Below are 16,986 nucleotides of genomic sequence, written 5' to 3' on the forward strand. Positions count from 1 at the left end.
CTGGATGACCGTAGCAACCATGGTCATTTTCTCTGCACAGAAAAAGCCAGTTGTGAAATCACATCCGGGTGTGATTTCATTACGTCAGATCAGAGCTGATCAGGCTACATAATACCTTACCTTATTTCATTACGTCAGACATTACGTCAGACCACAGCTGATCATGCTATATAAAACCTTACACCACTCAGTTCACACGGGTGTGATTTTTTGATCTACAAGCTCACAACATGTAGATGTAGATCGGCTAGTTGAACTATTTTAAAATTATTTTCAAAATAGTAAAAAATGGCAAAAAGGTTTAGGGATAAGGGTGGCGCAAGATGGAGCCCTAAATGCCATTGACAATGAAGGGAAAATGTACGTCATGTAGACGAGCAAATCGGCTAACCAATCACATGAATTCAGTTGTTCATGAGATGACGTATGATGATGTATAATGATAAGAGCGCCCCTCACTTCACACAGGTGTGATTTTTGTACATTGATGTGTGATGTGAACTAGGTTATTCTTCTTTTAAGTCATCAGTAGGTTGTGTAGGCTGTCAATAAATGCTTCCCGGATACACAGAACATGTGTGAGCAACACCAAGTCAAAATATACACTCACAAAACCTTTCCAAATGATTTCTTTTAGGGGGGGTAAAAAACTTTAAAAATGTCCCCAAAATTATATACTTTCTTAAATAGAAATCAACTTTGCCATGGGTTATGACATCATCCAATGTCTCACTATTTTGGTGACTTTATTACCCTTAAGCTCACAATTCCTAGAAACATCTTTTGTTGAAAAGAACACACCTGTGTGAAGTGATATCATCATACTGTAGTGTACATCATCTCATTCTGGCCAATCACAATTTGCCACACATTTCTTCCCATTAACTTAATAAAAAAAAGATGGCCACCATGTGAATATGGTGAATTGCTTAAAGATGCGGGGCATATACCATGTATCACCATCGATAAGTCAATGGAGAGGATTTTTGTACAACCTAGCAACATCAACTAATGCAGTGGTTCTCAAACTATTTAATGTCAAGCCCCCAAGATTGACACTTATTAGCCCGCATTTGAAAACGTATGCCATGGGGTCGACCACCATGAGAGAAGACTTTCAGGGCTTTAGCAGTGATTTTCGACCATTTTAATTTCAAGGACCCCCAGGTTGACATGCATTAGGTTACAGACCCCCATTTAATGGCATTTCTATTTATTGGACCCCATATCGTAAAATCAATGTTAATTTAACTCTGAGGGGGATTCACACTATGGTCCCGGATGCGGAAACGGAAGTTTGATCAAATTGGCATCCTTAACCATTTTTTTTCCTCATCAGAATTTAACACTATATTAACTAAATTAAATCACTTGCTGCATCTTTAACCTAGCTCAACCATATAACGATGCGATAGCTACTTCAGTAAACTTTAACAAACACTACAGATTGCCTCACGCTGGCCCTGCACGTGGGTTCGTTCTACCCCATGGCATGCATCATTTAGGCACTTGTAAACAAACTGGAGCTGCAAGTTCGATGGAACGAATTGAAGACAATGAGAACCGGACACACACACACACACATTTTCATGAACCAATTATTTGATGTAACTGTCTCTATGTTCTCTTGGATACTCGATTACCCAAATTCTGGAGGATCAAACGTACACATTAATTCATAAATCATCAAATACTAAATGAAATCAAAGATGGAGGTACTGCATGGCTCCTGTAGGGAGTAGGGGTGTTTTGGTACACGATGCTTTCAAAGTCAATACAAAAATAAATTATTCTCCTTTTATTCAAAAAAAAGTCTTGACAGGAAGTGAAAGTCAACACAATCAACATGGTGTGTTTAAGACCACATGACAATCGAAAGGAAAACAACAAGCACAGCAATGGATCCAGAATAATTACATTTTCAATCCAATTGTATAACTAAAGTCATTTAGATATGAGATAGCAGGAGATTGGAAACATTTCTCAGATATATTTAGTCTGGGTCCCTGGAGTTAAAAACTATTAAAGTAGGGGACTGTGAGCATGAGAGTCCAAGTGGATTGTACAATACCTCCTAGTCACAAAGACAAGACCAAACCTATTCAGCTTTGAGGTTAAGAGAGACCATATCGGTTCACTTCACCATCTACTCCACTGGTTCTCAACCTCTTTTCCAACAGAAGCATAGATTGGTCTCGCATGCCTAAATTAGTCTCCGATTACATAGTTAGAATGAAAAACAGTACTCTGGGTTGCAGGATCAAAGTAGAGTCACTATTTAAGAAAATGTTTGATTTTGTTTGTCTTACAGGACAGATCTGTAACTGACATGCTTGTGTTTGGTGCATTCAGATTAACAGTGTACTGTGCAAAGCCCTTGACAGCATTCTCATCCACTCAAGGCTGTAATGGGACAAATAAGCAAGTGGTAGAGACGAGATTCCACTCCTGGATTCAGGCTTACTGCAGCCTATCGAGTCCAGCTCCTGAGTCAGGTCAACATGTCAACAGCGGGCTGCGAATGCCCCTCCACAGCTTCTTAATCTGCCGTGGGCTGCGCTGGTGAACCAAAAGCATGTGCTTATGCACACAGATGTTCTCGCGATCTTGCTCCCGAATATCAAATGTCCGGAAGCCTGCATGTGCCATGGGCACAATTCCTAGTGCCTTAAAACACATTCCCAAGAAGACATCATCAATGGGAAAGAAAGGGAAGACAAATGACATAAAATACAGGGGTTGTAGCAGGGCACCTGAAAACAGGAACCCACCTCCCCCTGAATAAGAAGGGTATGGGCCGTCATAGAAGCTAAGAGGAACATAATATTTAGATTTAGGGTCCCGAAGGGGACCTGCTGTGCTAATGACTTGTCCGATATAGGCCTGAGAAGCCTTCTTAGGCTCCAAAGATTTTAGATAGACAAGTATTTCATCCGTGTTGGCAAACACATCGTCATCACCATTGAACACAAATGAGACGCGAGGACAGTTCTCCTGTGACCATTTGAAGAACATGTGTTGTTTCAGGGTCAGATTGAATATAGTGTCATGAAAATCCCACTGAAGCAGGTCTCCAAAGACCTGTGCCTCAAATGCCAGCAGTTGTCTGAGATCGGGATCGTCGAGTGACGAGCTACCCAGGAGAAACACCGTGTGCACTCTCAGCCCACTCTCATGGACCCCCTCTTTCCCCCAGGTCTCTCGCACAGCCTGTCTCCGGGCAAAGTTCCAAGGAATCGACTTGATGGCGAAGAGGAGGAAAGTCTGGACATCGCCCGACCTGCTGCACTTTTTGGGCTGATCGATCAGGATCGGGGGAGATTTGCAGTTGATGCCCCGCACAAAGTCCTGGGCTAAATCTGGATAGGAAGTGAAGTCGTGCACATTGGTCAGCAATTGCTCATGACTCAATTCCCTGCAAGTGGGCCAACTTCTGATTGTATTTCTCCCCCCGTCCATCCACTTAAGCGTTACGTGGAGGAGGCGGTTCCAGTAAGCTCCGTTCAGTGGAATCTCTTTCGCGAAGCTGTTAGAGATGGACAAATTCAGGATACCTTTCTCCAGACCTGGAGGAATATGTTTATTCTTCTCCGTGGATGGCTGTGCTAGGACACCTTCCTCCCGTTTCTTCTTCTCCGTGCATGGCTGTGCTAGGACACCTTCCTCCCGTTTATTCTTCTCCGTTGATGGCTGTGCTAGGACACCTTCCTCCGGTTTATTCTTCTCTGTGGATGGCTGTGCTAGGACACCTTCCTCCAGTTTATTCTTCTCCGTTGATGGCTGTGCTAGGACACCTTCCTCCCGTTTATTCTTCTCCGTTGATGGCTGTGCTAGGACACCTTCCTCCCGTTTATTCTTCTCCGTGGATGGCTGTGCTGTGGTATCGTTGTCATTGATGTATGGCCTGGGACTGTTCGGGATTTCTTCGGCTGGAGCGTTGCGAATACTATGACTGTAGTCCACCTGATGGTAGAGGGGTGAATGGAACAAGACCAGACACAAACCAGCCAGGAGAATGATAGCCAGGAAGAATCTACTGCGTCTCCTAAATCCCATATTACTAAAGGCTGTGAGAAAGTGTACTGAACAATAGGGTGTGATGGTTTAGAGAGAGGCCATGGTTCCTGGAGAGAAGTTCCAATAAACTGTTGCCGTCTTCAGTTGGCACAAGATGTGGAGTTTCCAGAAAACCAGTGGCCTTTTGGGAGCACCTGCAATTGGGAAAAAAAAGAGGAAAAAAATAAAACATTTAAATACATGCAACAACAATGTCAAAGTTGCAATTTGTCAAAACTGTTCTCTGAACTACATCATGCATATTAATATATGCAGCAGGTGTCATACAATCCTCAGTCACATTAGAAATTGAGATTCTTGTATACAAATGGTCTCAAGTGGACACACTGTCTGCAATCTAAACGACTAATGTTGGTGTAAGCGCTTTAAATTAAATCTAAATAAAAGATTGACTTATCACATGAGCTTACCGAGTTACAGTGCTCACTGAGCTCTACAATGGAGGCTTAATGGTGTCAGAGTGTGAACTGGCTAAACAAACAGGACTTTAAAGTCATTATAAAATATGTTTCATCCAGAAAACGGGAAACAGGTCTCATGGTCGCAGGCAACGTATTTCCTGTAGGCGGAGACGACATATCTGCGGTTTCCCCGCACCTCCTTCTACTACTTCCACTACAGTGAATGGAAAAGTGACTGATGATACCCCCTTTTTGAGACCAGCTCCTCGCCACTCGCCCTACACACTTCCACTCGGTTTGAGCATAGATATATAAATAATAGAGACAGCACCGGATGGGAGGGGAATTCCGGTGCCGTCTCTGTTGTTTATATATCTATGCTCAAACCGAGTGGAAGTGTGTAGGGCGAGGATCTAGTTTCAAAAAGGTCCTTGGTCTGCCTCAAATGTTACTCTTTTACCTGCTTTTTACTAACACTAACATTACAAAGATGGCCAGAACATCGGGATGAACCTGTGTAGTTTATGGCTGCCCCAACAGTAGTGGCAACATAAAAATAAAAAAAACAGAATGTCAAAATATCTACCACGGTGGCTGAGACCAGAGCCATATAGTAATGGTTGAGACAAAGCAGTGAAAGGTCCTGAAAGATACATAATGTCAGTCTTACCCAATCTTTCTGTTTTAGGAACACAAGGCTGCTGTACTTTATACCTCATACTGGAGGTATAAAGTACAGCAGCCTTGTGTTCCTAAAACAGAAAGTCTATAGGCCTGCTAGTCATAAACATTAAACAATGTCAGTGTTTTGTAGGTCAAAAGTGTTTGTGGTGGAAGTAAAGGTCTGTGGATTCCTGTCACACTAAAGAACAACCCACATCCGTCTTTTAACTGTTAGCAGAGGGAAGTGGTTTATGTTTTTTTACATTGTCTCCATCTAGGCATGTCCCAACCAGCACAGTACAATATAAACGATTATCATTCTGCAATAATTTCATGTATGTACAATGAGAGCGGAGTGGGACAGTATAGTATGGAAGCATAAAGCTGCCAGAATTCAAATGAAATGGCAAATACAAAAAGTCAATTGAAATAAGAGTAATGCATTTTCAGGTCATAAACACATTTCTTGAGACAAAAATAAATCTAAAATGCAATAGCATTTACATTTAATCTACAGATGTGCTCATTCTATGACACAATTACAATTATAAATAAAATATCATTTGATTTTCAATTAAAACAATTCAATTCAATTCAAACAATGCCCAGCAAATTAGTGGACAATATTAAAATGAAATGCAATTTAGAAAATTAAATTTGCATTTTAATATTGTCCACATTTTTAGAAAATTTAATTTATTTGTTCCTGCACTGTTTTTGGTCCAGCACTGAATTTAGATTTCCCAGGTGTGGCCCATGGGTATAGGCTAGCCCCTCTGGGAACCCTACGTTAAAGTTTTCTGACATTTGGATGACTTAAGGTAAACATCCAAATGTTTAACCTTTACGGGGGTCCCAAGAGGGGCTAGGTATAGGCAATCGTCTGGCTATACAAGAATATAATGGTTCCAATCCAATCAGGCATTATACTAGTCAACCACCTCTGCCTTACCAAACACCAGGAACTAAATATTTCTCGTAGCGAGACAATAACCTCCAACCATGCTTATTTTATCAACATATTTCAATCACATTAGGATGTGATTAGGATGTGTCACAGGGTATTTTATCAACATATTTCAATCACATTAGGATGTGATTAGGATGTGTCACAGGGTGACAAAACCCACGACTGTACTTTAAACCTAAAATCCTCACCACAAGTTCACAACACAACAACAGCAGAAGTTCTCCCCAGGGCCCATTTCTCCTGATACCCATCCACTGGTAACCGTGGAGCCAGGGTCTCGCCTCGGGGCCCTCGTCTACTCCACAGTGGTTCAACTCGTTCTCAAATATGTTTTATGTAAAAATTGATACAGTCTAACACAGAATATATAAATGATACTGTGTATAGAGACTAGAGAGACGACAAGAAGACTAACGGATTAATTCCTGATCTGACTAAGTATACAACTAACAAGTCATAGGACGGAGTGATATCAAATGTATGGATGCTTATTCTATCCTTATCAGTTGGGACTTGGGAGCATTACAAAAGCAATGTGCACTGCTCTAAAGAAAGCGTGATGCCGAGAAGAAACAGTTACACTTACTAGTAGTTTAATCCAAGTCGGTCTATACCCCAAACATTTACTCCTCAAGTCTTTAGAACAGCATTTATGTCTTCACACGCACTGTGGTGTGACGGAAGGTGCATGCAAATATCACTCGACAGTCTCCCAACATTTCGGTTTTATAATATTTACATTGGTTCAATGTCTGTGCCTGCTACCCTTACCTAAAACGTTCTGCTTGATGGGTGCTGCAGGCAGCGCAGGTGTTTCGTAAATTCGTGTGATTGTCAATCCGATGAGGACGAAACGCACGCAGACAGGACACACCCCCAATTATTACAGATTTGAAATTCACTTTATTCGAAGGGTTTGACAGATAACATAACATTTTTCAGATCAGGTACACAGTGATGAAATTAGTAAAGCTCATTTATTTTATATATTGCATCATATGCAGGCCTTAAAAAAACAGAAAAGGAGAGTTGTGTGTGTGGGGGGGGGGGCATATTTTCATCTATATTAAACCAAGAAAATATAATTGATCATGTCTTATTTTGTGGAACAAATGCCATGTGATATGTGACAAATTAAAAATAGATATGCTTCCAAAACAAAAGCATGGATTTACATCAAATCTATCAGACAATTCCTGAGAATTTTTGCAATATAAGGCAGAGGGTTATTCAATTATTTGCTGTACCATTTCATTTGGGGTCATGCAGTTGCATTGCACAGCATGCCCAGCCCATGAGTGACAGATGACATGCACGTGTGACCTTTAGTACATTTTAAGTAGGCTTGCCAGTGACAAGAACCAGTCCAGCTACTTCAGGTAAAAGGCTGATTTGGGCCAGTTATTTATTTATTTATTTTTTATATACATATATACCGTTGTTTTGTATTGCTATCTCTACAGTCAGCAGAATGCTGGTATGAAGTATATTTGGTATTGATGGTGCGATGAATCATGACACCAACACACCACGCCTTATTTATACTTATTTGTTCGACGTGTGACACTATAGCACACACCAAAGTATAAGTTACACATGAAGCGTGGCGTGTACTCGTAAAAGTAGTGTTTTTCACAAGTTAACAAACATGATGCGAGTAGGGACTGTGAAGCGATCGGGGCAAAAAATAACTACTGCACTTGGTAAAACAGGTCCTGCACAGTTTCGGTAAATTAAGATCAAAGGGGTTCGTTGTTGGTCAGAAAAACACAGGAGGATAAAAGGCAAACAAACAGGGCGGGGGTAATAACAATATGCTTGTGAAGGATTGAAGAAGAGCTGGTGGTCAACGCAGGTCACTCTCATCCTCCTGTATGGTTTTCTTGATGCGCAGAAGCATGGTAGTGAGCCACTGGTCCAGTCTGGAGATGGTGTCATATTCCTTCACCTGGGCAGGCACACCAAACACACGCGAAAGAAGGTAAGGACATTACTGCCACCTAGTGACCAAATATGAACTTTTACCTACATTTAAAAACCTTTTTTTTTAAATGTATATTTTTTCTGAAAAACCTCATGTTTCTATATCAGTGGTTCACTGATTCACTGTCAAGGACCCCAAAAATTATATGCAATATATTTACATATATCATATATATTTAATATATTTGAGCTTGTAGATCTGCTATTTTTCAATAGCTAAAGTATAATATAATGCTTAAAAGTTTTAAGCATTATATTATACTTTAGCCATTAAAACACCAAAAGGGGTTCCTGCCCAAAAAGAAATCAGGCTACATTGACAGCGTAATTGCTGATATTAATGTCATCGGGAAAAGTTCAAATAATGGCCGATCTATTGGCCAAACCAATAGATTGGTCAGGCTCTAATAATAATATGTTGATCACATAAGTATTTTTGTAATCATCTGCTCACCGAATCAGTATAAGCATCCACATTCTGTTCCTCAAAGGCGTCTAGAAGTTTCTGTAAGAATGGCATAATGACATTTAGATTCCAACATACTCAGCTCTAAAATGAATGTACATAATTATGCTCTGCGATATCCGGCTGCTGCACGAGTACGGCATGCCGATGTGTTGTTGCTAGTTCATCTGTTAATTGTTTAATGCTCGTTAGCGCACCACACGTACGTGCCCAAGTAAATTCCTGGTGAACTGTAAAACCTCATACCAACTATTTGGATGCGTTCGTTTCTAAACTTGTGTAAATAAAATTGTCTCCACCAGGCACTTTTTCTAGTTATAATCATACCATTATACAATAGAGACAACATCAGATCTAAGTTTTAAATGGTTTAACCCATTTTGGACTGAGGCCGATTCTAAAAACGCCTTCTTAAATCCTGACCTAAGCTTTCAGAAAGATCATGTACAAAAATGGTATGCTGCTATACTGTACATAGCATACAGTACATTTACCCTTCAAGAACATCTTGTAGGGTAAAAACACCAAAAGGGGGTTCCGTCCTAAATGGGTTAACCCATTTTGACCTGAGGACGATTCTACAAATGTCTTCTAAATCCTGACAGTTTTCTTGTAAAATCCATGTCATTCTCAAGTCGTTCTCATACATTTTCATGTCAAGGACCCCCAAAAATTTATGTAATTGGCCGCCGACCCCCATCTGAAAATATGTAGTTCCAGGGACCTCCCCAGAAGAAAAGATTTGAGTTAAAAATGTTCGCTCTGAAAGAATATATATATTCAAAGATTTGCACTACATTTTCACGATTTTTCAAAAATAGCAGACCTACAAGCTCATAGTGCAGCACTCGGTGCCGCGCTATGAGCTTGTAGATCTGCTATTTTTCAATAGCTAAAGTATTACATAATGCTTAAAACACCAAAAGGGGTTCCCGGCTCCCGCCCAGGACTTCCAAGTTGGGGGCACGGTGGCGCAGTCGGTAGCGCTGTCGCCTCAAAGCTAGAAGGTCCAGGCCAGTCAATTTTTTTATGATCCTTAGGGTCATCCAAATAACATTACAATTTGTGAATGAAATAATTCAGGGGTTAAAACGGCCTTCTAAAACGGTTAGTCCCAATACTTGATTGGCTGGTTACCGTCACATGACTGTAAATCTCACCGATAATCCACACTTTATGTCATCGTGTCTCACCACGCCTCTCACCCATTGTAAAATACACGGTAACCTGAGACCTCTTGTGGCTTATTTCTTTATTTTAACCGGCCTTTTGACCTGAAAAAAGTATGTTCCACTAAATCCATGAAGGAAAACTTTTAATATGATGTAGGAGGGTATTAGGACCATTAACAACTATATCACATTACTATTTACAATTTATTTCGGGCCACGCCGCTTTTTTGCTTCGATTGACTGGCCTATAGGTTGAGGGACGCTGTGGGTGTGCTCTCTCCTCCGCATCATCAGCGAACATACCCTAGGTGGGGTTGGCGAAAAGGTTTGGAGTTTGCATGCTCTCCCCATGTCTCCTAGGGTAGGTACCTCTACAAAAAACATGCAGTAATCATGGTTTCTCTATACTGCCCGACCTGGCCAGCCAAGGGCACCTGATGGAAGGGAAAGGAACTTCTTGGAATAACATGATCCTTCCACGTGCTACGTTCTACTAGGGAAACTCCCCCCCCCTGTCGGGTGATACGAAGTGGCTTGCTCATTCCTCATACATTGAAGGAAGCATGAGCTCAGTTTGGGGCTCTCCCCAGGTTGGCAGAGGGAGAGTAGTGCCCAGGATTACAGCTTAAGCAATTGGGACCGGGTGCAAAAGAAAAGGGGGGTTACAAAAATCGTGAATAAAAAATTAAAAAAAGGAATTCAAGTTAACAACAAAAGACCTACCTTCAACAGCTTGCATTCTCGAGAATCTGAAAAGGCTGGAAACATTTCTTCATACTTCTGTACAGCAAGCTAGGGGACGACATGAAGAGGCATTTCACACTCACATTTCCAAACCTGATAAGATGGTTTGTAATACATTTTAAAAGCCAAATTGGGCTGAACTGAACAGTTCATTGTGTCAAAGGTTGTGATTTGTCAACCCCTAGTGGTGAACAATGTGGTGTGAAAACAGGAGTTGAGCCACTAACGCCAACATTCTGTTCAATTCAAATCAAACACCTCGGTCTCAAATTCCGAGAAAGAAATCAATGGTGGTGACGGACCACAGCGGAGCAGAGCGTTACATAGCGACGGGGGTGCTGCTAGATGGTGGATATCAGAGAGACCATTCTAAAATCTGAATCAATAAGAACCTAAAAACCAGCAGGAGCGCCATTGGGAAACAAAACACGTGAAAGACGTCATTGTCAATAAATGAGTTCATGTGGATCTTACTTTTGCATTGAACATGTCAACACAGAAGTGACAGAGCGCTGCTTTGAAGAAGTGGTCCTTGGCGCTGTACTTCAGCAGTGTGCTGTCCATTGCATGGGTTCCAACCTACAACCAGAGAACAACAATAATTATTTCTAACTTGTGTAGCCCAATATATCGAATGTAGCTCCGAGTGCTTTACAATATTGAGAATAGACAATAGACACAGACAGCTTACATGCCCAACGTGATTAACAGAAAGGACATTCATGTGTATATCAATGTCATACTTAAAGGGTGTCATCACACCTGTTCATAAATCTCAATGGCTTTTGGGTACTGCTCCAGCTGGGCTGCATAGGTTGCAACTTTGAGAAGGCACTTGTTTGCAGAACTGTAAAGGAAATAATAATAATAATGAGAAAGAAAAAGGTTGTATTAATATACACAATTTGCAATTATTCAAAGAGGATCCAAACGTCCATTCAGTTTTTGTTTTTTTTGAGTAATAAATCAAAAATAAATGCTACCTGGTGGATTCTTCTCCCTTGTAATAGTCTGCTGCCTGTTCATAATGAGCAATGGCCTGCCGAAAAATAGCAAATATTTAAACACAAGCTGCTGACATACGCACACGCACACACATATTCCATGACTGGAATGCTTCCTTGTTAGATCGCTTCTTTTTTTTTTATGTTTTTTTTTTGTATGGAGGGACAGACAGTAGGCTGACAGGAAATAGGGAGAGAGATTGGGGGGAAGACATTCAGTAAAGGCCGTCGGGATCGGGAGTCCGGCACACTGCCAGACTGGATTGCCAGCCAAGGTGCCTGGACCACTGAGCCAAGGCCCAGGCCGTTAGATCACTTCCTTGTTGTGTTTGTTTTGTTTTTGGTTATTAAACTCAATCCTTGGAAGGGAATAAACTGCTGTGGAATTTAAGTGTATGTATGGCACTGTGTTGTGTAGTGCAGGGGTAGGCAACCTTTAGGCACGGGTGCCAACATTGGCACAGGGGAGGTTGATCACTGGCATTCGTGTGAGAGAGACGTTTTTTTTTTCAAATTAAATATTCCAAAAAGGTTTAGTCAGTTAAATTAAGTGTATTCACTTCTACAAATTACATCCTGCACATAATTGTGCATTCATTCAAACTCCAAACTCATGACTGGCGAGAGATTCTCGGAGATAGGTGGGTTATTATTAGAAAATATTTCTAAAGGTTATGTGTATCCTATTATGGACAATCAAAATCAGCTGGGAATAAATTTTGATGTGGCGTCATAATTATATATGGCACACCGACTATCACGGAAATGAGGCGGTATTGCAGTCGCTGTATCGCACTGTTGTGACGAAAAGAGAGTTGAGCCAGAAGGCAAAGCTCTCTGTCTACCGAGCAATCTTCGTTCCTACTCTCACCTATGGTCATGAAGTGTGGGTCATGACCGAAAGAATAAGGTCGCGAATACAAGCGGCCGAAATGAGTTTTCTTCGACGGGTGGCTGGCATCTCCCTTAGAGATAGGGTGAGAAGTTCAGTCACACGAGAGAGACTCGGAGTAGAACCGCTGCTCCTTCGCCTGGAAAGGAGTCAGCTGAGGTGGTTCGGGCATCTGGTTAGGATGCCTCGCGGGCGCCTCCCTAGGGAGGTCCTCGACGCACGTCCCACTGGGAGGAGACCCCGGGGCAGACCAAGGCGCAGTTGGAGGAAATACATCGACTCACTGGCCTTGGAACGTCTCGGAATCCCCCAGGAGGAAGTCACTAATGTTGCTGTGGAGAGGGAAGTCTGGAGCACTCTGGTGGAGCTGTTGCCCCCGCGACCCGACTACGGATAAGCGGTTGAAGATGGATGGTGTTTGGTTGGAATCATTTACATTTGTTTGATTGTTCGTGAAGACGTGTCTTGCTGTGTCTTGTATGCCGTTGCCTTTGTAGGGGGTTTTGATTCAAATATGCTCTTGGTCAAACCGCTGCAAATGGTCAACACTCACATTTGGGTGACATGCCACTGTCTTTGAAAGTTTGAGTTGCAGACTCAGTGTAACGCCTAATAATATGAGAAGTGAATTTAAAAGATGAGTATTTCCTCTGACCTTATCAATGTCTACCAGCTCAGTCTCGTAGATTTCAGCGATGGTGATGTGATGTTTGGCTGCGATGGTGAACCTCCCCTTTAAGAAAAATAAATCAAAGAGACAAAGATGTGAATGGCTGTGTGTGCACACTGCAGGGGAATACAAAACAAATGATACGGTCCATGTCTCTGCATGAGTGAGTATGTCTGTCACACTGTAATGCTGGCTAGTCAAGCAAAATCCTCTTGTGTTTAATGGTGATTTGTACAGGTTCGTGAAACTATGCCTGGGGTGGCTACTTAAAGTCCCTAATTTATATGTTGTATGACAGTGTCGCTTGCCGAAAAGAACAGATCTGCAAGCCAAGTCAAAATATGTTCTTTTTGGCAAGCTATACTGTCACCATCATGGTCAGCGGGGGGGGAAGGACTGGCCATAATTCCGACATCCCATTACTCCGACTACATGACTTCAGTTAGGGTTAGGGCAAGGGTTCGTAATGTAGCGAGTCGGACCAACGCGCCATCTGAATAATCGTCGGACTAATGCCACAGCACCCGTCAGTGGTTGTTTAGTTACTCTGGTCTAAACTAGAGATGTCCCGATACTGTATCGGGAAAAGTATCGGATCGGCCCTTATTTGTCGTATCGGTGAATATGCCAGTCTAACCACGCGACAGGGGTTAGGGGTTGACACTATGGCAGGTAAATAAAATGTTGAGACATGTGTAGTTTGCTTTGGAGTTGCCCAAACTGCAAGTGCACATTTAAGTGAGGAGTCTGCTATAAGCACAACACAAGATATATAGCTAGATAGCTATAAACACAACATGAGATCACGACACTGGTATCGGTATTCGGTATCGGCTAACACAGAAATTGAAGGGATTGGATCGGAAGTGAAAAAAGTGTATCGGGACATCCCTAGTCTAAACTAACTGACACGCTACAGCTCGTTGGACTGGTCGGTCTGAACAGAACGCTAGTCGCCCTGCCAAAGTGGGTCAAATAGACAAGGTTTTACCTAGTCCCATTGTGTACCACTACCACATGTACAAAGTGTTGCTCTATTTGGTACACTGGGGGTGACAGCTGTGCAATGTACAATACAACATGCACCGTCTAGCATTATGGATGTGTGGGGGCCCGACTAGGTTTTCAAGTTGTTAAAATGTTTTATTGTTTGTTTGTTTTGTTGACATTATTATTATTATTCTACAGTAAAATGGTCGGTCTCCTAGCTCACAGCAAGATATAATCTGCTATTATTATTATATATGGTGGAATGTCTGCAGCAGTCTGGCATGATCTGCTGCACTAATATTTCAGTGCACATACACGTACTGTATAAGTGACAAATCATTATGATCTTCTAAGTATGGGAAAGTATTTATTTAACATAATCTCCTCTAACGCTTTAAACTTGAATCAGCCCGAAATAGACAAAATTCTATTTTCTAAATGTCTGTTTGGCTTGTATTGAGCGTAAATTTGCAATAGATTAAATGGATAATTGACAGAAATAAACATGCTGCATGAAAATAACTGGTAATAGTAATAATAATGTAATTAAAGAGACACAAAATAGCTCAATAACAGGAAAGCACAAATAAAATATACAAAGTCCAGTATACATGTGGTGCATGAATAACAACATTAGCAATGGGTAGTTGAAGGACTAAGTAGAATTTGAGTCTTACCATGTCAGTGTATATCTCAATAGCTCGGTTTAGACAGTTTATGGCCTCTGTTGAGAGAAGACAATTAGACACACGTTCTAAGCAAGACCATAAAACATACATGTCTGTATATACCAAGTTCACTGTAGCTGGAAGCTGGCGTTGTGAAATAGGCCATTACAATTGTGTGTTGTCACTTGTCATAACATACACATGTGACACCAAGTAAAGATTACCTTGTGGATCTGCTTTTTTGAAGGCATTTCCAGCATCTATGAAGTTAGTCGCTGCATCGTGTTTGCTCTGCATTTGTAGGTGAAGACAGGCAGCTTGCGAGAAGGCATTCCCTGCAGCTGAAATTCAGATTTTGAATAAATCAATTACAAAAAAAACAACAACAACAAATAACTAAAGGGCAGTTTTCACACTGCTGAGAGATGAAAACAAATAGCTCTTACCACACCAATTTTTGGCCATCTTGTACATATTTGCTGCCCTTGCGTACATGTCACAGGCCTCTTCCATTTTAGACGAGCCACTGCATCAACACAGGACAAGTAGAATAATAATAATATTAAAAGGTGAAATTAGTGGTTGCCTTTGAAGCAACGAGGCTAACAACAAAAATAATAATAATAATAATAATGTCTGTGTACAAGCGAAGCCTTCGCATTTGAATACATTGAATAAAGACTGAAATGGCACTTATGGCAGTAGTGTGGACTGTGTTAGTTCTACAGTGGTTATGTTAGAGATGCTTCATGCTAGCAACCAGGTTAATGCTTGTATTACTCTATGGGTTAATGTAGCAATGATGCACAGCTTTTTTGATTGATTGAAATATTTATTAACATTTCGAGCACAAACTCAATACAAAGGCTGTTAACTGTGAGTGGACGACCCAATTAAGCATTACACTTGTTTCCAACAGGGTCCAGTGTCCACCATGTTCAATTCATCAAAATTCATCAGCTAAATGACTTGAGTTTGATTGATTGACAAGTATTCAATCAATCAATATTAGAGAATGCTAGCAGTAGTAGCAATGATACACACAGCTAGATGACAGATGGCGATGATTAGATCTGTCAACTGCACAACCAACCCTGCTTACAGTAAATACAGTCGCATTACGTCAGTTATAACGTCTCATTTTTACACGACTATGTTGACAGAGTTAGCACCATGCTAGCTAGCAAGTTGTTGTTTTTTCATGATATAATTCGCAGTACGGCGGTGTTGGGTGTACGGTGCACCGAACCCCGCAGATTTACATGGTCGCAGCGCATCGCGAGCGGAGCGTTGTGAGCTTGCAGATCTGCTATTTTGTATTTCTCTTTTTTTAATGATGCTTATGCATAAGCGACCGCCTCTTCCGCGATGTTGGCTCATCATAAGTGTATTGCTGTCTGCCGTTAGCTTTCCAGTGCTAATGCTTTTATTTTACACTCACCCGAACATCTGTCCGAAAAACGACGTCGACGACTTGACTTTCTTGTCGGCCTCGGCCATCAACGCCGCGGCCTCTCTCTCCTTCCCGGAGTTGTCCATGATGTTGTTACTGGCACTAAACACACCGTTGTATCCTCCTGTGGTGTATGTCTGCCTGGTCACAATACTTGAACTGCTCTGCTAGTGTAATGTATTGTTGCGGTGCTGCTGTACAGTACACACTGTGCACTGTAATCGTAACCTCACTTCCCGCAGTACCTGTGGAAAGCCTGGTTTCTATTGTGACTTGCCACCGGTGCCATCCTGCATAGAGCCCGCCTACTCCACAAACGGTATCCGGTCAGGCCCTACGCACACATTTTACAGGCAAGAAGTAAGAACAACAGAGACCCTTTCCGTGTCCGCTGGTTCTCATTCAGGGCGGATATGCAACGTGGCCAAAAGCCAACTGATCCCACTACTCCGTTACCTCGGTCACGTGACGGTGACGGATGTCGCACGTCTCTGTCGCACGTCAACTCGAGTCACGTGATGTGATGCCCCACGGTCACGTGATGTGGGAAGTAACAACAGCAGCAACGTCGTCACAATGTTTGTGTTTGTCTTGTTTTGTATTGTGTATGTAATGCATTGTACGTCATGACTGTTATCAAGATTTGCTAATAAAAAATAATACTACTAATAAAAAAACATATATAGGCCTACAACATGTATGTCTACTATGGTCACAACAGAAGTTCACTCAATGACCAATTTGTGTGTCATGGTCACAATACACACACTGTGTTGTTTTACAGTTTGGTAAAACATCAAATAATAGTATATAGCCTATGTATACAATGTTTT

At 41.6% G+C, this 16,986-nt stretch overlaps 2 protein-coding genes across 4 annotated transcripts; both read right to left on the bottom strand.

The window, feature by feature from the left end:
• Positions 1 to 1,783: 1,783 nt before the first annotated feature.
• Positions 1,784 to 6,982, bottom strand: b3gnt2l (UDP-GlcNAc:betaGal beta-1,3-N-acetylglucosaminyltransferase 2, like). Of its 3 annotated transcripts, none has more exons than XM_079514532.1 (2): positions 6,883 to 6,982; positions 1,784 to 4,211 (listed from the first exon to the last, which is right to left on the bottom strand). In XM_079514532.1, exon 2 carries the CDS (start codon positions 4,054 to 4,056, stop codon positions 2,497 to 2,499), a length of 1,560 nt encoding a protein of 519 aa, XP_079370658.1. In that variant the 5' UTR covers positions 4,057 to 4,211; positions 6,883 to 6,982; the 3' UTR covers positions 1,784 to 2,496. The 3 variants fall into 3 exon arrangements, with proteins under 3 accessions (XP_079370658.1, XP_079370657.1, XP_079370659.1); XM_079514531.1 differs by lacking the exon at positions 6,883 to 6,982 and adding an exon at positions 6,698 to 6,876; XM_079514533.1 differs by lacking the exon at positions 6,883 to 6,982 and adding an exon at positions 6,300 to 6,652.
• Positions 6,983 to 6,999: 17 nt separating this feature from the next.
• On the bottom strand, positions 7,000 to 16,560 carry napab (N-ethylmaleimide-sensitive factor attachment protein, alpha b). The gene is made up of 11 exons (XM_079514556.1): positions 16,142 to 16,560; positions 15,147 to 15,226; positions 14,925 to 15,041; positions 14,710 to 14,756; positions 13,028 to 13,105; positions 11,460 to 11,515; positions 11,239 to 11,323; positions 10,951 to 11,055; positions 10,456 to 10,524; positions 8,549 to 8,599; positions 7,000 to 8,059 (listed from the first exon to the last, which is right to left on the bottom strand). Exons 1-11 carry the CDS (start codon positions 16,237 to 16,239, stop codon positions 7,958 to 7,960), a joined length of 888 nt encoding a protein of 295 aa, XP_079370682.1. The 5' UTR covers positions 16,240 to 16,560; the 3' UTR covers positions 7,000 to 7,957.
• Positions 16,561 to 16,986: the final 426 nt, after the last annotated feature.

Source organism: Electrona antarctica, assembly GCF_951216825.1.
Source record: "Electrona antarctica genome assembly, chromosome: 11".
In the NCBI taxonomy this organism is placed as follows: Eukaryota; Metazoa; Chordata; class Actinopteri; order Myctophiformes; family Myctophidae; genus Electrona; species Electrona antarctica.

Excerpts from the sequence above, each read along its gene's own strand:
- b3gnt2l (XM_079514532.1), bottom strand. The coding sequence starts at position 4,056 with ATGGGATTTAGGAGACGCAGTAGATTCTTCCTGGCTATCATTCTCCTG.
- napab (XM_079514556.1), bottom strand. The coding sequence starts at position 16,239 with ATGGACAACTCCGGGAAGGAGAGAGAGGCCGCGGCGTTGATGGCCGAG. Across the intron at positions 14,757-14,924 it reads CAAAAAAGCAGATCCACAAG|AGGCCATAAACTGTCTAAAC; the intron begins GTAATCTTTACT and ends TTCTCTCAACAG. Across the intron at positions 13,106-14,709 it reads TTGAGATATACACTGACATG|GGGAGGTTCACCATCGCAGC; the intron begins GTAAGACTCAAA and ends TTTTTCTTAAAG.